This window comes from Pinus tabuliformis, chromosome 8 (genome assembly GCF_031772625.1).
Source record: "Pinus tabuliformis cultivar Carrire ecotype Pingquan chromosome 8, CPIR1, whole genome shotgun sequence".
NCBI lineage: Eukaryota > Viridiplantae > Streptophyta > Pinopsida > Pinales > Pinaceae > Pinus > Pinus tabuliformis.
The window spans coordinates 264,823,106-264,847,874 of record NC_142294.1 but is presented as its reverse complement, the minus strand read 5'-3'; the positions used below and the strand labels follow the sequence as shown (position 1 = coordinate 264,847,874).

Here is a 24,769-nt window from a genome sequence, read left to right as displayed (position 1 = left end):
CAGGTAGTGTTTCCACTTCTTTACACTCTATACCAAGGCGTACGACTCCTTGTCATATGTGGGTTAATTCATAATAGCTTGGGAGAAAGTCTCTGAATAGTAACATACATGCTTCCTTTGCTGCATCAATACAACGCCCATGGAATATCCACTGTCATCTATTTCAATCTCAAAAGGTTGTTGAAGGTTTGCTAAGGCTAGGACTGGTGTTGTGCTGATCTTCTCTTTCAGTGTGTCGAAGGATTTTGTTGCTTTCCTCCCCACTAAAAGGTCTTTTTCACACTGGTCAATGTGTATCAGGGAGTTGCGATAACAGATGAGTTTGCAATGAACCTTCCTGAATATTTTACCGTGCCCAAAAAGCTTCGGACCTCTATAACGTCTTTGAGCTCAGGCCACTTCATAATTGCTTCTACTTTAGAGTGGTCTATTTTCAATTGCCGATTATTGACTATGTGACCTAAATAAACCTGAGAGGTATTCCCAAACTCACACTTTAACAACTTTACATAAAATTTTTCTTTTTTTTGAACATCAAGCACTTTCTTCACATGACATACATGTTCATAAGATGTCCTACTATACACAAGAATATTTTCGAGATATAAAAGCACAAAATTATCAAGAAAAAGCCTTAACAGGTCATTCATTTCCTTCATAAATGTGGTCGGAGCATTGCACAGTCCGAATGGAATCACCATCCATTCAAACAACCCCTGTTTGGTTTTGAATGTAGACTTCCAAATGTCTTGTTATGCAACTCTAAACTGATGATATCCACTACGCAGATCAAGTTTTGTAAAGTAGACAACATTTTTCAACTAATCTAATAATTCAATTCAAGGGAGAGGGTATCGATTCTTCACCATAATTTTGTTTAGCACATTGTAATCTATACACATTATTGATGTGTCAAATTTCTTTGGCACCAACACAATCAATGTGTTGCACAAAGAAGAATTCGGTTCAATGACCTCTTGATTTAGCAACTGATGCACCTTTTTCTTGATCCCCTCCATATGGATAGAATCCATCTTGTACATGCCAATATTCATTAAAGGAACATCACGTTGTAAACGAATCTCATGTTGGATTTCCCGTCTTGGGGGAAATCCTCTCTGTTCCTGAAACAATCCATCATAGTCAGAAATAATTTTAGACAATTATTTCTTATGATCAGGATCACAACCTTTGAAAGCGTCAGCCATCTCAGCCTCTTTCGATCTCACTAACATGAAAATTCACCCTTTACTTGAATTAACCAGTCATTTAATATGTCCTGCACTTATAAGGCTAGCACTAACTTTCGTATGATGATCTCTGACTATATATTCTACCCTGTCCTTTGTGAGGTGATATTTATTTTCGCGCCGAAAGAAAATTTCCTTTCTATTATATAGATACGGACACCCCAATATAATTCCATAGATGTCCAAAGGCACAAAATCTAACTCTACCTCATCAACTAATTTGGAAGCTATCACAATTTTTTCCCTACACTGCTTGGTTACTTGTAATTTTGCTTCATTGCTTACCCAGCCAAGCGGGTATGGATTCGGATGAAGCTTAGTTTCAAGGCCTAAATTTTTCACTAATGACTCTAATTTTAATTTTTCTTGGGAACCTGAATCGAACAAAGTTTCCACCTTCGTGTGTTTTATAATAACCCTGATGTGGAATAGTTCAATTCTCTTTCGCTCATTACTTCTAGGCTCATTGAAATAACTAGTACTTGCAACTAAATCAGAACTATTATGAACAAAAGGAGTACCTTTTACGCCCATGGATGTGATCAATGTCTCATCATCAGAATCTGATCCAAGGTCCTATCGCGTTCTTTCCACTATCCTTTGATTTCCCTTTCCATTAAATCTCTTTGGCCTCAACTTCGAATGTAGCCTCTAACATTGGTCCTCGTCATTACCTTCTCTCTTGTAATGCATGCAAGATGGTGTTGCTTCGTCCTCTTTCTTGGCTACGACAGTCTTCTTAGCCTTCCCCTTGCCTTTCTTCTGGAATTTCCCATGCTGATGGTTGAAAAATGTTTTCTTGGCTTGATCATCTCTATCATTCTTGCCTCGACTTTCAGGATGAATAGCCTTTATGCTAGTTGCATCAATTGTAGTAGGCTCGAACAAGAACAATGAGTTTCTTATGTAACTATGTAGTGCACCAACATACTTAGTTACAGTCTCGGGCGAATCTAATGAGATTCCCAAATTCAATGCTTGTTTCTAAAATTCTTCAGTGAAGGTTTGCACATTTTTTCCTCTACCTTGCCTTAAATATTTCCATTCCATTAGTTCCTTTTGTTTATAACCCAAAGGGTAAAATTGGTCTTTCAATGAAAAAATAAAACTAGACCAAGAGGAGAGAAGGTTAGCTGGCTTTTTGTTACCCTTTTGGAACTTTCTCTACCACCAAACGAGAACAGTGTCATTTAGCCAAAGAGATGCTAACTAGATCTTTTCCTCATCTTCTTTGATATTCTAGATCCGACAATAATCCTCTATTTGTCTTATCCAATTATTAAGTTTTTCTACACTACACTCTCCATTGTACATGGGCAAGTCAAACTTTACATCTAGCTTTAATAATGGTTTCTTAGATGTATGTTTGGAATCGCAATTAGAGTGATGACAACTATCACTTGAAAATGGAGAGGGAGGAGGCTCTTGTCCACCACCTTCATGGTTTTCCAGTCTATTATCATCGGCAACTTCCTTCTCCTACCCAACTGCATTCTCATACTCTAAAAATAGCTTGTCCACTTTCTCTGCCATATTGTAGAATACATTGCAGGAATTATGTTCCTCCTCCCAACGAGCTTTTTCATTTGCCATGTTTCTTCTTCATTGTGCACATCTTTTTTTGGGAGCAAAGTACTTAAGCATTCATTCTCCTTTTCATAGCCTATTCCAAGTTAGCATATACTCATGCAATTCGCATCAACAAAGACCTGCTCTGATACCAAACTTGATCCAAGATATTTTTTTTATAAATGCAACAGAATTACATGAAACATAACCTATAAACCATGGAACTTAAAAGCACATAAAACAATGTGGAATAACAAAATAAGAAAGAAACCATGGCACAAATACTTTATTACGGATTTTGTCCATTTTGGACTATGTCTCCAAGCCCTGCTCAATAGTGGGGAGGTCTTCATTGATTAAGTGGCATAAACAGAGATAAAAGTACAAGCAACATTCTTTACAATCCTTATACCTCAAAGGTGGAAGATGGACGAATAATGGAGAGCCTAGCTTCAAAAACAGAGAGTACCACTGACATCTTGGTGAAAAATCATGCAAAAATGCCTATCCGAACACCGAATTTGGATAATCGGGCCTTCTACAACTTCTCGAAACTACCCTGCTGCTCTAGGTGAGGTCCCAACCTGCTGCGAGGTCCTACTGCACACAATGGATTCTAAACTAATCTTCGAGTCCTCTCTACCTTTCTCTGAAACAGACAGTCCTTTATGTATGTTGGTGGTAAAATCCTTCAATACCCTGGCAGTTCCAAACAAACTACAAAGTTAGTAGGTGGGTTTAATTTAATAATACAGAGAGTCTTAGCCTTGAATAATACAGGACAACAAGTCTTTCAAATATGGAAAAACTCTTTAACTTTGTGTTTAACCCAGTGGCCCTTTAATATCGGTTTTTCCAATTGGCGAGTAGACCCAAACCCCATAAAATAATCACCCTGCAATAACCGCAGACTCAACGAACTTATTAACCACAATATATAATATATCGGGTCCGAGGGTCCATATGACAAATCACAATCAGTAAAAACCCAAGTTTGATACAACATGCGGCTGCATCCCCTTCAGAAATGTGATTGCAATATTGCAAATCGCAACATGATTTTGCGATTGTGATTGCATCGTAAGTTGGCTTGCTTTGAGGGCCGATTATTTAACCCTTGTGAAATGCGATTGTGATTTGATCGCATCACAACAATGGTCAATTTTCCTTAAGCCACGACCTCTTTCTTTTGCGGTCTACGATATGTAGGACCAATGGAAGCCTGCCACATGGAACTTGCCCGTTCACTAAGAGTGTCTTCCACATCATCTCCTCCTACCACTTGGACAAGTCAAACATAAACTTTGGCTTGCTCCATCTTCTTCATCTGAACTCGGATTCGAGTGTCAGTTGTACCATTGGAATCAGGATGACGAACACTTCAATCTGACACTAAGTTTATCGAAATTCTTCTACTCTAAGTGTTGAGCCTTTCACCATGTCGGTGGTACTTTTTGAAGGTCCACGTAGATCAAACATGTAAGGGTAGACATAACCAAAATAACATTGAGTGCAATCCATCTCTTAACCGAAAATACATCAACAAATAGGCTCTCGATGGCCCTTAGAATGCCAAAAAATCATGCTACAAAAAATACCTACATATTATAAAAATCACTGCCTATCTTGGGATCTTTGTCTTTAATATCACCCTTTAAGCATCAACATAAGATAGAAAAAACATATCATGTAAAGTCTAGATTTTGTTTCAGTGACAGGTACATTTTTAGTATAGTCATGATAGAGGAGTTTGACAACAAATGTCATTAACATCAAGGTACATAGAGGGCTTGGTTCTCTTGGTTAAATACGAGTTCCATACCCTAGTACATAACAAAATCTAATGGAAACATTGTAATCCCCTAAATCCTAAAAGCCTGAAAAACTAATAACTATGTTGGATTTTAAGTGAGATATGAAATTCTACTTTCTCCATATGAAATCTAATGAGCTTGGAACCACTCTCAAACATCCTAATTCATTTCATGGTAACATTAAAAATTTAAGTAAAAGGATGAAAATGAAAGATAAAGTAGAATGTCACTTTTACTTTAAGAATTTGACATTATCATGAATTTCATGTCAATTATACGCCTTGTCCCTTACACAAAGACATACACAAATATATATATAAAGGAGACCTAGTCTTAGAATCATCAAATATTGTCTTGCACATTCTAATCATTATAAAAGGGTGGTTCCTACTTGAAAATGACTATAAGTATTTGTTTCTTATTATTTTAAGGTGAAAGGTTCATAACATAATATTTTTCAAAATGTTGATGCATGGGACAAATGGCACCATAATTGATATTAGGTGACATACATGTTGTAAGCCATAGTGAAGTTATGGTTATATTTGATAAAAGAGTCCCTGGTAGGATCCCAAAGGAATCTAGAGACATCATGAGCAAATTTTTGGGTGATAATGCTTTAGAATTAAGTATCTCTTTTTTTCTTGGCTTCCACCCTATATTTAGTTTGGGGTTGTTTCAACCATGTTTTATGGCTATGTAAAACACCTTTGAAGTGTCAATCATTTCACCCCAATAGAACCCAATCCTAACTGCACTATGTTGATCACAGTCGATTAAATTATGAAAATCAAGATGAATGAAGATTGCTTCAATAGCATCTAGCTCTATCATGTAGTCCAAGTAAGGAAGCTTCTTCACTAAGATTGGAAACTCACTAGAATTAGATTCGAAAATTGTTTCTCCAACAAATAGAAAAGCTTGATATAATGAAGGCCGTGATTTCCTAATGAAATTACAAATCTAAATTGATATTATTTAACACCCAATTATTACACTAAATCAAAATGACTTTACCTTGGATTTAAGACAACTGTGGTTTATATCTTTTGACTTAGTTACTGGAGATTCCACAGTAAAAACCATTTTTTCCGTCCACTTTTCAAATCCCAACCAGGATCCATCATCAGGACTTCTTGAATGCTTGGTAGCAGAAGAGCTAAATTGAGGGATTAAATAGTAATGAGGAGAGTAGATTTTGGGTTTTTGGAACTGCAGCTCTTCTAGCTATCTTCACTCTAAATTTTTTGAGTAAAACAATTTGAATCCATGTATCCCCTCTGTGTTGGGAAATAATTATGGATTTAAGACATCTGTGATTTATATCTTTTGACTTAGTTACCAGAGATTCCATAGTAAAAACCATTTTTTCTGTCAATGTTTCAAATCCCGACTGGAATCCATCATCAGGACTTCTTGAATGCTTGGTAGCAGAAGAGCTAAATTGAATGCTTGGTTGGGATTTGAAACATTGACGGAAAAAATGGGTTTTGCTGTGGAATCTCCAGTGACTAAATCAGATGACTTTACCTTTTAATGATTCTAATATAATTAAATTTAAGTCTCAAAACTTTAACACATTTTTTTAGCATTTCCGTTATATATTTTATAATTCACTCAACCCATGGCATATTTTATTTGATAATTCCCAAACACATAAATCATGAACTATTCCTTATAATGTTCAATGAAAGGCCTTACATATGATTTTTATGTAAAAATTCCGACACGGAAGATTATTTATTGATTATCCTCACATCCATTCCTCTTCGTACATTATTTCCTAGAGTTACAGTTTTAGATCATTAGAAGCTTTTTCTCTTAAAGAAACATATTTTTTTTTGTTAAAATGCTTTTTTTATCATATTTAAATAGCTTCTGGTGAATAATCATAGTTAAAGAATATCTATGAAAATATTAACTACCACAAGTTCACATTGAGTTGTATTTGAATTATGGATTTACCATACTACTTCACTCTATGTGATATCCGTCTATATTTCCACTTATGTGTTTTCCTTCAACCTATTTATTTCAATATTCTAGATAAATTAATTTAATGTTATAATATAAAACCTGTAAATTTAACATGCATGCAGGGATGAATCCAATGAGGAAAGAAAATGGAAAGCAAGGTGGGGCTTCGATGAGACATTATTGTAATGATGTTCAAAGTGTCTTCTCTAGTGTTCTCCTGTCGTATGTATCATTTTCTCATCTTCCAAAGGTGTCTAAGTGGGCTTGTATTCTCCATATAAGAGAGATTGTATCTATAAAAGTTCTGCGGAAGCTTAGCCTCATTTCATTTGAATAGAAATATTTCCTTAAGTGCATAAATTAACACATAAGTGTTTTCTCCGAAGTCTTTATAACCTGTTCACATAGAATTGATTATAGCGGTGGTTGTGCGTCTTCATTTCTAAATTGGTAAAATTCAATTTTTTCCTTTTCCCTCAATGTACTTGTCATAATTGTCGACAAATCATATTTTAGGGGTAAAATAGGCGTTGTATAATTATTTTAATGTGTATTTGATTTTTTTTGGTTGAAATCAAATAAAATATTTTGGCTTAAATTATAATTTTTGTTGTTGTTGGAAGTTAATTTTTAATTATATATAATTTCATCAATTTTATAAGTCTTTAGAAAGAAGAGTCAAAATTCAAATTTATGATTTTTATAAATCTTTATAAAATTCTAACAAATTTAACTAAAAGATATAACAAAAAAAACTCCAAAATATATAATAAATAAACTATATAAATTACAACTATAAAATATACTATTTATCTGTACAATTTATCAAATTAAAATTGGAAATAGAAAAAATTATTAAGTTATCTCATTTTGATTTATTCATTAAAAGTATAGAACTTTGGGGGATTGTAGTTTGGGAACATAAAACATTTTGGGTTAAATATTGATTTTTTGTTGTTTAAAGTGAATTTTTGATTATATATAGTTTCATCAATTCCATAAACTTTTAAAAAGAAAAATCACAATTTAAATTTGTGATTCGAATAAATCTTCATAAAATTCTAACAAATTTAACTTAAAAAATATAACAAGAAAAACTCCAAAACATATAATAAATAAACTAAGTAAATGAAAACTATAAAATATATTATTTATCCGTAAAATTTATCAAATTGAAATTGGAAATATAAAAAGTTATTAAGTTATCCCATTTTGATATATTCATAAAAGTATAGAACTTTGGGGGATTGTAGTTTGGGAAGTAGGAGATCTTTTTATAACATGTCTCCATTCACTGGAATGGGGGGAGAGGCTCCAATAGTAAAGCGGAGGCTATGGCTCTCACTGGGTTATTAAAATTTTGCCTCTTCCTTGATCTTCAGCATGTTTCAATATTTGGAGATTCGAAGGTTATGGTTGATTTCATCTCAAGAAAAAATCATATTTTAGTGCCACATTTGATTGGCTGGATGGATAGGATCAATTTCTTCTGGGACTGTCTGGTCGGAGGCTCTATTCACCATATCTGCAGGGACAAAAATATGCAGGCTGATTCTCTGTCTAAAATGGGTCTTCATTCTGCTCCAGGTTTATGGTTTCTGCAGATTTTCTCTGATGGGGAAATCTTTCTTATCCAGGAGTTTACTCTGCCGGATTTCTAGGTTGCATATTTGTATTTCACAGGTTTTCCTTGGAGCGTTTTGATCATATGCGGCTGCTTTTGTATATTTTTGTGTATTTGGGTGGTGTTATGATGCTTTTGAATATGCTTTTGATTCCCGTACTCTATGATCATCTGGATTATTATACAATGGAGATCCCCCAGATCTTTATGCCATAGCTTGATCCTATTATCATTATCCGGATATACTCCCATGCTGATCCCATTTTGACCAATTTTATGGGTCAATTACAGATGTAAATATATGAACTCTTATATCTCTCATATAATATAATATTTTGCTTTTTCATCCCGAAAAGGATGGCATGTCCAAGTATGTTACGGATATGATTAATGGGACATGAATGGGCAAATGATGTAGTGGGCTACAGGAAAGTGGATAGTTGTTGAATTATGTTGACTAATTGTCAACAATTATGAATAATTGATAGGGGGGTTTTGTCTTAGGGAATTATTGGCTTACATTTCTGATAGGTTACTTATAAGCAGATCGGGTTTTAGTGTGAAAATGTAATTGACATCAATGGATAAATATGTTTAATATAGTATATTATTGTGAATATCTTTTACATAGTTAATATGAGAAACTAGAATTATATTCTTGATTTGTATTTAATAGGATTAATAATATTTAATAGCGTTAATAAAGCTTAAATGTAAATGAATTATTAAATTAGTAAATTAAATGAATAATGTATTAATTAATAAATATGATATAAATGATTAATTATTTTAATATATATGATGATAATAATATTGATGATAATTAATTTTTATTAATATTAATATGGTTTATTGGACCTGAAGACAATAATAAATTAATTGTTTTTTTAATATTTTATTTTTATGATTAGAAAGAAGGGAAATATACGCACTTAGAGCACTATAGTTTTGTTGACATAACATGCCAAGAAGGTTTGTAGTGTGGAAACATGCTTTGGAAATTAGAGTGGAGGTGGTCCAAGAGAATGTTTTTTATCTTTAACCCTCCTAGTATCACAAAGGTGATAGATTATTTCGTCCAAGGGCGTTTTGAGAATAAAACAAGGTCCAAGGGAATGTTTTTTATCTTTAACCCTCCTAGTATCACAAAGGTGATAGATTCTTTTTTCCAAGGGTGTTTTGAGAATAGAACAATGCCCAGTTTCACTTTGAGGCTCATGAGAATTAGTTCTTAGTATTTCACTGTTCATATTCTTCTTAGCACTTCTCAAGGTAGAAGATAATTTGGCGTAGCAAGGGCAGGGCTAATCACCTCCTTATAATATCTTCTCTTCATTTTTCCCTCTAGATCCTTATAATCCCATAAACTATCCTTAAATTTGGAGGTAATATTATTTTTTATATTATTCTTATTCTCCAAGATTATTTCCTTCTCTATCCCCTAAAGGTCGAGCCAATATTGGACATCTTTAGGTCATCCTCACTTGAGTCCAAGGTGGGGGTTTTGGCTAGAGTTAGAAGAAATTTTGGGTAACCTCTTGGCTTCCATGTTCTAAAGGTTATTATTATACATAATATACCCAAACATAGCCATGTTTTCAATTGGGGAAATGCTAGCTTCAATAAAGAGGATAGGATAGGCGGCATTTCCTTTGATCTTGAACTTGTAGGTTATAAATTTCTTTTGGATTAGCTCAATCTTCCTTCATGAATTTATCGATATACTACAGTCCCAAACCTCATAGCCATATAGAATAATATCGGTGACAAGTGTCTCAAAGAGAATCTTTTTTTACTCCAAATCCAAAGATTAATTGTCTTATAATAGTTTTCAAAATCATAATAAGCTTCCCAACCTACAACTATTATTTTCTCAATGTTATAATTACAATTGAGTTGATCATGAATGTCAATACCCAAATATTCATATGAAGAAACCTACTCCAAGTAATTGATAATGGATGAAATTATCTTGGTTGAATGCTTTGGACTCAATTATCATGACTTTAGTCTTGTGGCTATTAATAGTCATACCCGTCTAGGAGCATTAATCATGAAGGATCTTAGGTTGCTTGTCGAGATGATCATGGCTTTGGGATAGAAGTATTATATGATCAGTATAAAAGAGAAGAGTTATGATAATACCAGTGAGCTTGGGGCCACCATATCACGTGTCTTCCAAATGTTCTTCTAGCTTATAAACGTAAATTCAAAATAGGGTAGGGGATAAGGGACAACCTTGCTTAACTATGATATTGAATTTAATTTCTTTATACAAACCCTTAGTCATCTTAAGCTTGGAAATAATATTCTCGTAAAGAAAAATCACTAAAACCCTTAACTCGAGAGGAACCATTATAACTTCATGTCTTTACTATAGCTTCTCCCAATGAACTATGTCGAAATATTTTCGAAAGTCAACAAAATAACATAGTAGATATATTTTACTATTGAAACACTCCTAGGAAATGACCATAAGAGTGAAAAGATAGTCAATAGTTTAATGATGTGTCTTAAAACCAACTATCCCTTTAGCTCTTTTACCATGGCTTTCAAGCCAGTGGGCTAATCATTTTTTCCAAAATTAGCACATATAGTTTGGATAAAATAAGGTTCATCATAATGGTCATATTGTTAAAGGGAATGTTTTTACCCCCCTTATATAGATAGGAATGATAAGGCTTTTCTTCCAAGTCTTAGGGAAGCCATGTTTTTCTACGAATTTAAGAATTTTGTGAATATGAGAGCTGAAGATAGACCTCCCCTTTTTGAAAATTTCAGCTTGGTAGGCTTCAATATCCCTAGCTTTCCCATTATCAATTTTCTTAATCCTAAACTCCATGTCTTCCAAAGAAAATATATATTCCTCTATAGGGGTGTTTAAGATGTTTTCCATGGCGTTTTCACCATCATAAATATTTTTAAAATAGATATCTTAGTTATTTAAAGGGATCAAATCATTATATTTTGTTTTAGAAACAATTATATTGGTCCAAAACTTTCTAGGCTCAACTTTAAAAAGGTGAAGAAAATGCTCTTACCTCTTACTAATATAGGACATTTTCTTCCTCTTCATAAGAGCTTTGTACACACTTATATTTCCAAGTTTTTTTGTTTAGTTAAAAACATCTCTAATCACTTTCATAGCAATTTTACAGTCATTATCATATCAAAAATTAAAATTCTATTATTATTTATATATAACACATCAATACAAAATTTGTTAATAATAATAGGGAACGTTATAATAAAATTATAATAAACTTATTATTAATGAATAATCAACGTTAATAAATATAAATTATTATAAATTAATAAATGAATATAAAATATAATATAATATTATATATATTAAACAAATACTATATTTATATTTATATTTATTTTATATTATTATTTTTAGTATAGGGTTACGTTTATCAATGTTGTTTTTAAAAAACGCACACTAGTCAAATGAGTCTTAAATTTCTTTTTCAACATTGAAAAATACACTTCAAGAAACAAAACAACACTCGATTGCCTGAAAAAAGAGAAAGAAAAAAAGGAACAGTTGGATGTCACCAACGAAGTAAGCCACATTTATCATTAGCACCAGATGTCTTTGAAGTAGCTTGCCCAAATCCAGTATGAATGAACTTTATTAAGCACGAAATAAACATAAATGCCATCATTCCACAAGTTTTAAGGGTTTCTTTAGTGAGTAAAAAGGTTTATTGTGTCTAAAGTGATTATTTGACTTAGTATAATAGAGATGTAACGTAATTTATTGCAAATATTTTAACTCTTTTTTTTTTTCTAGATAAGGCTAAGATTTATTACTGTAACAAAATGATACAAGGAGGCTCTGGCCTCTGTAGTGCTTAGTCAAGGTTCATGGCATATTGCAACAAAAACAAAATGTAGACTGTCCAGAAGTGGGAAACCAGTGCAATCCAAAATAAATTTGTTTCCCTCACAGGGGAAACCAGGATAAAGACACAGAGCAATATTTTATTGAATTCAATTTCAAAATTAACTATTTTTCTCAAAAATGCAAAAGTAAACCCATAGACTTGGTTGCCTGGAACCTGAAACTTGGAGACACGTGATTATTTAGTTGTCATTTGGTGCTGACGGGTGTTCTTCCAGAATTAGACACCTGTAGTCATCGAGGTCATCCTCATCTTTTGGCATCTCACCCATGTCTTTCTTCGACAGAGTTTCTCGATTTTGCTCCATTGCGGAACGCTTGCCCCGTGCAATATCTCTCTTCTCCGTAGTGCGCATGGGACGTCCTTCATCGCTGGAAGGCTCCTCCTGAAACGTTGCTATAATGGTGGTCGTGATAATAGGTCGATTCAGAAAGCAATGGTAAGTGAATTGGCCAGAATGGTTGGATTGCTGAGAGGTGGAGGGGACAGCAGTATTTGAGGGGTAGGTGTGTGAGGGATGGGAACGAGCAGCGCGAGTGCAGCCTCTGCCACTGCGTGTAACAGGATATTGAGCTGATATGTCATTTGACAAGGGGAAAGAGGAGTCAAAGACTGTTGAGGGCGAAGAATGGAGTGGTCTGCCTCTGCTGCAACCCCTCGTGCTACGCATTCGCTGGCGCAGTTGAGGAATGATGGCGTGAGGAGGAGGGGACTGCCTGTAAAAAGTCAGCACTAACCGAAAATTAGAGGCAGAAGGCTGAGAAGGCTCAGAGGCGAGAGTTAGGTTGCATATCAGGCTCTGAGAGTAATGGTTGCCCTTTCCAAATTCTATGTAGCAATGAATATTGCATCACCTCCCTGTTGCAGTGCGGGTGCTTGGCTCCACTATAGCCAGGGGGCACTTGCAATTTAGAGGCAGAGGAGCAGAAATAGAGGAAGTGGGCTGAATATTACTTGAGATCTCCATGATGGAGAGCTGAGGCAGGATGGCGTTGGTGAATTGGTTTGAGTGTTGCATTAAATGGCATTTACGAATGTTGTGAGGCGGGTTTACTACTCTGTGTGTGAGCTTACAGTTGGCCATGTGGTGATGCCACTTGCTGACCCTTTCCTCTATCGTCATATCATGCTTTGTGTACACCCGCATGTGGGAAAATATTTTAACTCATTAAAAATAACATAAAAATGAATTATTGTGTTGAGAACTATGATATATTATATTTATGTGGAATATAATGTATTTAGAAGGGGAATTAAACTTGCTTAAATCCATCTTAACTCTCAATTTACCAAGTCCCAGAGGGATCAAATATCTTGATATGCAAACCTTGACCCAAATTTCTTGAGAGGCGAATATTAATATCTAGAATTAAGATGAATCTAAGCTAGTTAATAACCTTAATATTTACAAAGAAGATTTGTATGTATTAATGTAATTCATAGTACTAGATATATTATATTGATTTATTGTTGAATAAATTATATTTATAGGTGGTCATTGAATGATGGAACCAAAAATGTATTTAAAAGAAAAATATATTTAAAAAATAAAAAAATAAAAAAACAGATAGAAAATAAAATAATTAATAAGATATAAATCACTAATATTTATTTATTAATGATTAATTAATTTAAGATATTAAATAATTTTTTTTAATTATTATATTTTTTTTCCCTTTTATTTGGGTAAGAGATTTGAATTTTATTACAAATTTATTATAGTTGAGTTAGAAATAAGAAAAAGAATAATATAATAGTAAAAATATTTTCCAAAACATAATACTAACATATTTATTTAACTAATAGATAACAAAACAATTACAAAATATTAGGGTTGTGTTGAATAGGTGTATATGAACAAATTATTCAACACTATTTTAACTTCTAATTAGGGATGAAATCTTGTTCAACACTATTTTAACTCTCAATTACGGATCAAATATCTCAAGGTGCAAGTTTCGCGAAAGAGATTTGATCCTGTGGTTTAATTTACACTTTTAAAACACTATATTTTACGTGAATACCATAGGTCAATACCATAGGTTCTCATAAACCTGGAGGCCAACTAAAATTAACCTTAACTACAATTTTTTTTTTAATAAAAATAATAATATTACTGTAGAATTCTTATTTTATTTTTATCTTTTTAGTTATTCTTATTTTATTTTTATTTTTTATTTTAATTATTTTTTTATTTTTGTTTATAGGACTAGACAGGACAATACAACTTCTCTTCTATATTTTAGTAGACATATAGTAGAGAATGTCTCTAGGAAAAATAAATTTATTTATTTTAATTAAAATTTAAAGACTACAACATAGAGATAATTATAATAAAAAGTAGCTCACCTTGTAACAAGGAAAACATAACAACGATAAGTAATGTCTAGGCGCAGAAACAGGAAATCCATCCTTAATGAGCGCCAGAACACCAAGAAAAATAAATAAAACAACCACTTTGAACACAGAAAAAAGTTAAATACTCACCTCCATTATCCATCAACCATAATAAAAAATTCTTTACCAAAACTCTTAAAACTAAATTTACACTACTAGAGCTCAAAGTAAGCCAAGTAAACTCTTAGCTGTACCAAAAATCCCTTTCCTGTACTTACAAAGCTACACCATTAAATCTAATCTGCCGTACATGACAAGACGACGTCAACCCTAAATCAACCCTTAAAATCCGGAGCGACACACTTACATCACCCACATCAACCTTTGACATGAGGCACGTAAACCCTTGAAATCCGGAGCGAGAGTGACATCATGCAAATCCTAATGTTAACTATAAAAATTTGAAAAATTACGCTAATACAAACAAACTAATAGTTTGAAACGGACCATAGATATCTTAAGCAACGACTTACTAATTATTATTTTGAAGATATAATTATAATTATAAATTATTATATATTAAATTATACTATGGTATTATATAATAATTACTTTTATATTATTGTAATATAATTATATTATAACTTAATGAGTGAAAGTAGTAAGTGTGTCTCCGTAAACTATCTAAATGCTTGTTAGATATTCCAATTCAGCATGAAATCTTATCATTCGAACGAAAGATAATATAATTAAATGAATTTAGTTATATATAATAAATCGAAAGCATATTTTTGTTTTTCCATTCTCTATTGTTTTATTCTGGTTCCAACATGGGAGTCGGTTGTCTGCTGTTTTATCATATCATTCGTAAATATCTTCATCGCTTGATTAAGTTCAATCATGCTGACGAATACTTTATCACTCACTTGTTCAAAAGGTGATTTGTGCTCAAACTTTTGATTTTTCATTTTACATTGTGAATTATGATGATTTCTTTTATCAATCAGTTTCATTCAAAGATATTTTTTTAGGTTTTCATGATTTTTTTTTCCATTTTCTTTGTACGTATTGAGTCGGTGAATGATAGGTATTGAGTGAACGATAGTTATATAATTGGTATAAGATTATTTTACAATGAAAATTTTTAGTTTTATTTATTTATTAGTATTGATTTATTTTAATTGTGGATTTATTAAGTATTGAGAGGGATCAAAATGATTTATATGTAATTTTTTTTTCAAATTTTACACTTAACAATAGAGTTCTATTTCTAGGAATTTGATCACTCTTGGCACTTGGTATATCATGAACTAAAATTAATTTATATTGATTTGTAGTTTTGGTCTTTGGAATTGATTTGCAAATAGTCCCACCCGAGTTCATATATATATATATATATATATATATATATATATATATATATATATATAAATCACTTATTAATTTTTACTTAGATAAAATTTACCTCACACAAAAATATTTTAACTATGAAATAAATTTATATAATTTATATATCATTAATACCTTGTACTTTTACTTTAAAAAAGTTAATTCACTAAAATATTTTTAACTATGATGTCAATTTACTTAATTTGTATATAAAATACTAATTATTTTTTACTTCAAAAAAATTTACTTAACAAAAAATGTTTTAGCTATGTTATTAATTAAAGTAATTTTTGTACACAACATTTAGTTTTGTAAGTATTCGAATTTCATGCAACATTTTACATGTAGCAAGAGTTGATCATTGTTTAATCATTTCAAGTTTTGGAAAATATTTTTTTACATTTTAGAGAAAACATAACCTGATTTTTTTGTGAAATATCTAGTAAAAGATCACATCGAAGGGGAATGAGAAATGGGGTGTTGGTAAGTTTTATAGGAAAGTGCATTTGTTGTCCCAATGTGAAGCTAGGCTGAATTTACGGCCAAATAATCTTATTTCATTACTATATCATAGACATTATATAGATTAATAATTTCTGAAAAATAAACATATCTTAATTCAAAATTTATTAGAAAAAAACATAAATTATTTTTTAATTAAAAGATTCAATAGAATCCACAAATAGAATATTATTTTTTAATTTTAATTAATAAAAAGATCTATTTTTCAAAAAATTTAATGTAATATTATGTGACAATATCTCTTTAAACTAAAAAAATATTGACATAACCATTACCAACTATTTCAAATTTCAATGTAGCCTTCCGTTGATTCCAAAATACAACCTTTGAGTTATGTATTCCACCACCATGGTGAATCATAAGGTCCAGCTAGCGGGTAAACAAATCATTCACAAACTTCCCTTCTACTTGCATGATTACTTGCATGTCCTTATTTTCATCATATTATTTGGAAAGATATTTGGATGTTGTGGTAAGGTATAGATAATAGTTAAATATATTATTTACATATTTTTTTTTATTATTTTTTTTGTTATTTAGATATTTACAATTTTTTTTTTTTTTTTTCATTTCCTTATTTCTTTATCTTGTATATTTTTTCTCTTTCTCCCTATCCCTATCCTCGTCCCTATCGCTATAGCTAAAAAAATCCAAAAAGAAAATCATCCTCCACCTCATCCACGCTCGTCCTCGTTCAACACTCGTCGTACTGGCTCTATTATTTAGATGCTCGTTTTCTCTCTCCCTGCCTCTAGTACTCTTAGAAGTACTCTTGTCGCTGCCCTTATTTTTCTCTTCATTCCTCTCACATTTTTATGTGTAAGAGCCAATGTCGTCCCATTTTTTCAAATAGTAAACAATTCTAAAATAATATGGAAAAAGGATCTTTACTAATATAAAAATTGTGGGTAAAAGATAATCATAACACGGACGAATGCAAAGTCTAAAGGAAATGGATTACAATATATATTATAAAAAGGAAAAGTATAATTCAAAAACAAATGGATTACAAAATATCATAAGAAAAACCGCAAAACGTCAAGTATAGTCACAAAAAGCGAGGAATCTTTGATTGAATATCGACATTTGAGAAGAATGGGACTACAATATATATATCTTAAATCCTTTTGAACATATAATTTGATTTGGTAGGAATACGTCCCGTTTTCCACCGTGTTCTTCAAACGTTGATATGAGTGTATCCAAACAGTGGAACACCTTTACAAACGTATAAGCCAGAAGAAAAGATCGCCAGATACAGGATAAGCGACATATCAAATACGCTGTTTATTAATTGTATTATACATGACGAAGATCTTATCTCCATAGCAGGGGTCACGTTAAAGATGAACTAGCTTACTGCTACTAATTTACAATTTGGGTATCTGGGTTTTTTATATTCACTTTACTTCGTCGAAAGATACGATCGTCCGGAAACTCGCTTTGCTTTCTGTATTTTTTCACACGGAGGCAACTTGGAAAACCACAAGGAACTATGTATTCATGACTTTGCTCCTCTCGAACGGGTCTAGAATAGATTACATACTTATTTGTTTATTATCCCACTGAGAAACATTTGAAAATACCATCGATTAGCTTGGCCAGCGTATCTAATCGGATTGCTGAAAATTCTTTGTTTATTCACACTTGCTGTTTCACTATTCGATCCCGCGGCCGAGATCCAGCATCTTTAAAGAGGTTCCTTACCCCAGAAGCAGGCAATCACGGAGCACGTCCTGACCACTATACTGTATTGTGAATTCGTTTTCGGTAAGAGCGAAAGATCAAGCCCTCTCTGAAATCGTTGTCTGACAATTCTTTTATTCTACATTCCACAAGAGACTCTGCACGATCTCGGCATTTTAGGGTTAGTGAGGGAAGAATGGTTTTAGAGGTTTCCACCCATACGCTATCTCCTCAAGTGGCCATTAGTACTCATATGAGAGAAAATACGGTGCTCATTCTTCTTGCGTTGCTCTGCACTGTCATATCCCTCATGGGGTTGGCTTTAATAATTCTATGCGACAAGATTTGGAGGTCATGCCACGATCACATGGCCACCAGACGGGCTAATACTGGAATGAAAGACAAATCCATAGAAGCAATTCCCTCTATAATCTATGGTCAATCAATGCCACAGCTTGCAACGGAGTGCGTTATCTGCTTGGCGGACTTCATCGAAGGTGAATGTGTGAGAGTTTTGCCGAGCTGCAACCATGGCTTCCACATGGAATGCGTCGACAATGATGGGAATTTTTTGATAAATTCCAAAACAAAATAGCTTGAACAGAGAGCGACGTTTTGTTTCAAACACAGGATCTGTTGTACAGAAGAATTAAAATTTAATTGCAGAGGACAGAGTTTTTACACACCAACATATTTCTATTCATTAATAAAATTGCTATTACAATCTCACAGAGGGATTTACAAAAAAAATATTCAGACTGCTGTGTCTGCTGTATTTTTTTTTTATTTTGTTGCTGCGGCTTTCTTTACATTCTCATGCTGCTGGCTGTGCTTCACCTATACCCCTCTCACACACACACACCAACAGCTAAAAAACCAAAAGAAACTTTATATCTACTAGGTTATACGTGAAGGGGTCAAAAATGGCCACCAACCGCATTTACAAAATGTTATGGACCTCTGATACTATGGCTGACAAAACTAGCCTTTTCTGGTACTCTGTTAACCTGCACGAGCTGGACGCAGTGGAATACGCAATAAACCCATAACTGATAAATGCTCTTACCTGCATGAGGAGCGTCCTTCTTGTTCTCGGCCATTTTCTTCTTTAATGCTGTCGGTGAGTAGTAATGGCACACATCTTTCTTTATTCCTTGGGAACACAAAATTAGTTTAAAACATAAATAAGGTATGGCGGAGGGGTACACAAAACCAAAAAATATCACAGCCATCAAATCTACATATGAACGGCGGGGTCGCATCGCAAAAGGCTATCTGAGGCGAGGTGAGAGATGAGCGATCTGCGATAATATCGCATCACAATATCGTATCGCAGATACAAAGGCAAAGGCTTAACGTGCGCAGGGCGAAACTTGCGATCTGCGATATGCGATCGGATCGCATCGCAACATCGCAATCGCAGAAATCAAGTGAACAGACGAAGGTAGGGGGCATGCATGCGATTTGCGATCTGCGATCTGATCGCATCACAAGGTTAAAATAATGCTGCAGTTGAAATTATCATTTCAACACTCCTCTTTAATTTCAACTGCTGGGTTATCGGTCATACCTAGACATTTTCTCAAAAACTCAAAACTTTTATGTCCCAAGGGCTTGGTCAGAATGTCCGCAACCTGTCCCTGAGTGCTGCAATGTTATAAAACAATTTCTCCGTTGTGAAACCTTGTATCAATGTGTTTCGTTCGTTTGTGAAACACAGAATTCTTGGACAGGGCAATAGCTGAGCTATTGTCACAAAAAATAACCATTGCTTTTGCTTGCTCTTGGCATAGGCTCCTTAGCATCCTTCTCATCCAAACCACTTGACACGCTGCTGCTGTAGCTACCACATATTCTGCATCTGCTGTAGACAACGCCACAATGGGTTGTTTCTTAGAAGTCCATGAAATGGCTCCTGAACCCATGTGAAAAACATAACTGGATGTGCTTTTCCGATCATCTACACTTCCAGCCCAATCGCTATCAGTGTAGCCAACTAAATCTAAACTTTCTGAAAAAATATATAAAATGCCAAACCTTTTAGTACATTTAACATACCTTAGAATTCTCTTTGCTGCCTGCCAATGTACTTCTTTTCGCCTCTCCATGAATCTGGAAATTAAACTAACAGCATACATTATATCCACCTAGTTGCAGTCAAATACATAAGGCTGTCAACTATGTTCTTGTACACGCTAGGATCAAAATCCTTGCTGCTATCCTCTTTGCTGAGTTTTAATCCCATCACTGTGGGAGTGATTGCTGCCTTGTTGTCCTGCATATTAAATCTTTCCAAAACTTCATTAACATATTTCGCTTGTGACATAAAAATCCCATTTTCATTTTGTTTTACTTCTATTCCTAAGAACTATCTTAGCAAACCCATGTTAGTCATTTCAAATTCTTCTTTCATGACTATTTTGAAATTTTCAATGAGGTAGTCATCATTACCTGTAAAGATAACATCATCAACATATAACACAACAATTAAGATTTTACCATCCTTTTCTTTGATGTAGAGGGTGGGTTCTCCCTCACATTTCTCAAATCGATTTTCCAGTAGATAGGAATCTATCCTACTGTACTATGCTCTTGGTGCTTGCTTCAGCGCATAAAGAGCTTTCTTCAATCTACACACTCTATGCTCTTGGCCTTTCTTTTCATAGCCTAGAGGTTGTACAATGTAAACCTCTTCCTTTAACACTCCATTTAGGAATGCTGACTTCACGTCTATTTGGTAAACTTTCCACTTGTTTTGTGCTGCTATGGACAACACTGCTCTCACAGTTTCCATTCTTGCAATCGGTGCGAAAGTCTCCTCATAGTCTCTCCCATACTGCTGCTTGTATCCCTTGACAACAAGTCTTGCCTTGTGTCTTTCTATTTTGCCTTTAGCATTACTCTTGGTCTTGTAGACCCATTTAACTCCAATGACTTCTTTACCTTTTGGTAGTTCAACTAAATCCCATGTCTTGTTTCTTTCTATGGCATTGATCTTCTCATCCATAGCTTCTATCCATTTTCTATCTTTAATTGCATCTTCGAAATGAATAGGGTCATTAACATGACAATATAATGCAAATAAAGAGTTCATACCTTCATTATAAATGTCACTTAAATATCTGAACTTCTTTACCTCTTTCATTTGGTGTATAAGTGCTTGAAGACGCACTTGAAGTTCCTCCTTGTGGTGTGCTTGGAGAAGCACTCTCATTTCTCCTCAAGGGTGTCTTTTGCTGTCTTTGTGTTGGCGCTGCTATTTGGGGATGTATTTCAGCCATCTCCTCATCATCTTCATCATGAGACAAACAGTTTTTAACATTAACTGTTTTCTCTATGCTTCCATCCCAAGCTTCCTTCTCAATGAATTGAACATCTCTGCTCACAAAAAACTTCTTAGTAGATGGGATATACAACCTGTAAGCTTTGGATTCCTCACTGTATCCAAAGAAAATGCATTTTTCCCCTTTGTTCTCCAACTTCCTCCTTAGCTGATCTGGAATGTGTGTATAAGCCACACAACCAAAAACTTTCATGTGAGTGACTCCTTGTTTTCTCCCACTCCATGCTTCTTCTGGCACTTTGTTCATCACAGCTTTTGTAGGACACCTATTCAAAATATATACTACACAATGTACAGCTTCAGCCCAATAATCATTTGGCAAATGCTTTGCCTTTAGCATACTCCTCGCCATATCCATGATGGTCCTATTCTTTCTTTCAGCTACTCCATTTTGCTGCAGAGTGTACCTTGTGGTAAATGGTTTGCGTATTCCATTTTTTCTACAAAACCATAGAAATTCCTTGGAGATGTACTCACCTCCTCTATCAGTTCTTAGAACATTGATATGCAGCCCGCTTTGGTTTTCCACAAGTGCTTTAAAATTTCGAAATTTTTCAAACACTTCACATTTGTTCTTCAGGAAATAGACCCAAGTTTTTCTGGTGAAATAATCAATGAATGTTAGAAAATATTGGCTGCCTGCTAGTGATGTAGTTTGCATCGGTCCACATAAATCTGAGTGGACAATTTCTAAGTGTGCTTTTGCCCATATGCTTTTCCCTGATGGAAAACTTTTTCTATGTTGTTTTCTCAATATACAACCTTCACAAAGTCTGTCCGGTTTTTCTATTAATGGTAATCCTCTTACCATTCCTTTTCTGCTCAGCAAGTTAAGACCTCCAAAGTTGAGATGTCCAAATCTCAAATGCCACAACCAATTTTCATCCTTTGGTACGCTTTGGAAAGCCTCTTGGGTAACTGCTGCAATTTCTTCTTTGTTTTTCAAATCTGCCCTTATTCTGAGAGGGAACATCCTGTTCCTTGTCATCTTCACTTTAGCAATACATCGTTTGCTGGGTACTATATCCATGATGGTGCATACATCATTCTCCAAGAAAACATTGTAACCCTTTTGAACAAGCTGTCCAATACTCAAGAGGTTACATCTCATTCCAGGAACATAATAGACATCTGCTATGATTTTCTTTTCACTTTTCTTTGTAAATATTTTTACTTATCCTTTTCCCATAACAGAGATTTTACTATCAGTCCCAAGTGTGAGTTGTGACTTCACATTTTGATCTAAAGAAGAAAACAAAGCTATGTTTGCTGTCATATGGCTGCTGCAACCGGAGTCTAGAAACCATATATAATCACTGTTTGTTTCAGCCATGTTACAAGCTAAAAACACATTATCCTGGCTGATATTTTGTCTAGTGATATTTGCACTAGATCTATTATTCATATCGTGTTGTTTCTTCTTACATTCATTGGCATAGTGCCCATATTTTTTACAGTAATAGCATTGGACATTGGATTTTTCATACCTTTGTCCTTGAGCATGATGTTGTCCACTTTGTTGGCTGCTGCCTTGGCCTTGGTTCTGATTTGGATTGTTGCCTCTTCCTTGAGCATTTGCTGGACTATTCCTTCCACCTCTGTTTTGGCTTCTGCCTCTTCCTCTCTTGTTTCCTCTGCCTTGACCTCTTCCTCTTCCAAAAGACATCTGGGTCTTGAAGGCATGCTCTAGAGATGAGTTTTCATTTCTACTCAACCTCTACTCATGTGTTATCAGTGATGCATGAAGTTCATCAACTGAAAAGTTTGAGAGATCCTTTGTCTCTTCTATGGTGGTGAAAATCACATGAAAATTTGAGGGTAGGACCCTCAACAGTTTCTCCACAATCCTCCTTTCTTCAAGAGTTTCTCCATGAGACCTTAGCGATGTGACCAGAACAATCACATGTGTGAAGAATGAGTCAATATTCTCTGACTCCTTCATACACAGATTCTCAAAATCTCTCCTCAGCAATTGTAGTTTTGTTGTGTTCACTTTCTCCATGCCTTGATAGACTGTCTTGAGAGTTTGCCATGCTTTTTTGGATGTCTTGGCTGCTGCTATCCTTGGAAGCACACTCTCATGCACTGCTTGATATAAAAATACAAGGGATTTTGAATCCTTCTTCTTGTAGCTCTTTAACAGATCTTTCTCTGCCTGAGTTAGATTATTAAACTCATTTTCATCTGCTGGTTCTTTAAAACCATCTTCAGCTATTTCCCATAAGTCTTATGAGGCAAACATGACTCTCATGGTTATTGCCCAATACTCATAGTTTTTCCCATTAAACTGTGGGAGTTGAGTATTAAAAATACCCATGCTAGTGCTGGTACCGGAGTCATTGTTTCTTCAGCAGCAACACAAAAAAAATCTTTGAGAAATACCTGGATCCTTTCTTGATTGAGTCTTCACTCTGTTGGAGAAGCTGCTACAACAAAAGGAACCTTCCTTCAGCTTTTTTGACACCTTCAAAGAGCCTAGACTAGCTCCGATACCACTGATGGGAATTTTCTGATAAATTCCAAAACAAAATAGCTTGAACAGAGAGCAACGCTCTGTTTCAAACACAGGATTTTTAACACAGCGGAAGAATTAAAATTTAATTGCAGAGGACAGAGTTTTTACACACCAACAGATTTCTATTCATTAATAAAACTGCTCTTACAATCTCACAGAGGGATTTACAAAAAAAATATTCAGATTGCTGTGTCTGCTGTATTTTTTCTTATTTTGCTGCTGCGGCTTTCTTTACATTCTTGCGCTGCTGCGTGTTACAGACGAACTGTTGTGCTTCACCTATACCTCTCACACACACACACACCAACAACTAAAAAACCAAAAGAAACTTTATATCTACTAGGTTATGCGTGAAGGGGTAAAAAATGGCCACCAACTGCATTTACAAAATGTTATGGACCTCTGATACTGTCTGCTGACAAAACTGGCCTTTTCTGGTACTCTGTTAACCTGCAGGAGCTGGACGCAGTGGAATACGCAAGAAACCCATAACTGATAAATGCTCTTACCTGCACGAGGCACGTCCTTCTTGTTCTCGGCCATTCTTCTTCTTTAATGCTGTTGGTGAGCAGTAATGGCGCACAACCTTCTTTCTTCCTTGGGAACACAAAATTAGTTTAAAACATAAATAAGGTATGGCAGAGGGGTACACAAAGCCAGAACAAATCACAGCCGTCAGATCTACATATGAACGGCAGGGTCGCATCGCAAAAGGCTATCGGGAGGCTGAGGCGAGGTGAGAGATGGGTGATCTGTGATGTGCGATAATATCGCATCGCAATATCATATCACAGATACAAAGGCAAAGGCTTAACGTGCACAGGGTGAAACT

The 24,769-nt window shown here is 34.3% G+C and overlaps 1 protein-coding gene across 1 annotated transcript; it reads left to right on the top strand.

Moving 5' to 3' along the window:
- Positions 1-18,275: 18,275 nt before the first annotated feature.
- LOC149235171 (E3 ubiquitin-protein ligase ATL76-like) lies at positions 18,276-24,512 on the top strand. The gene is made up of 2 exons (XM_089368474.1): positions 18,276-18,576; positions 24,394-24,512. The coding sequence occupies exons 1-2, from the start codon at positions 18,276-18,278 to the stop codon at positions 24,510-24,512; spliced, it is 420 nt and encodes a 139-aa protein (XP_089224600.1).
- The last annotated feature ends 257 nt before the right edge of the window (positions 24,513-24,769 follow it).

Coding starts and splice junctions, on each gene's coding strand:
- LOC149235171 (XM_089368474.1), top strand. CDS start 18,276: ATGGTTTTAGAGGTTTCCACCCATACGCTATCTCCTCAAGTGGCCATT. Junction 18,577..24,393: donor CTTGGCGGACTTCATCGAAG/GTGAATGTGTGA, acceptor GTTAACCTGCAG/GAGCTGGACGCAGTGGAATA.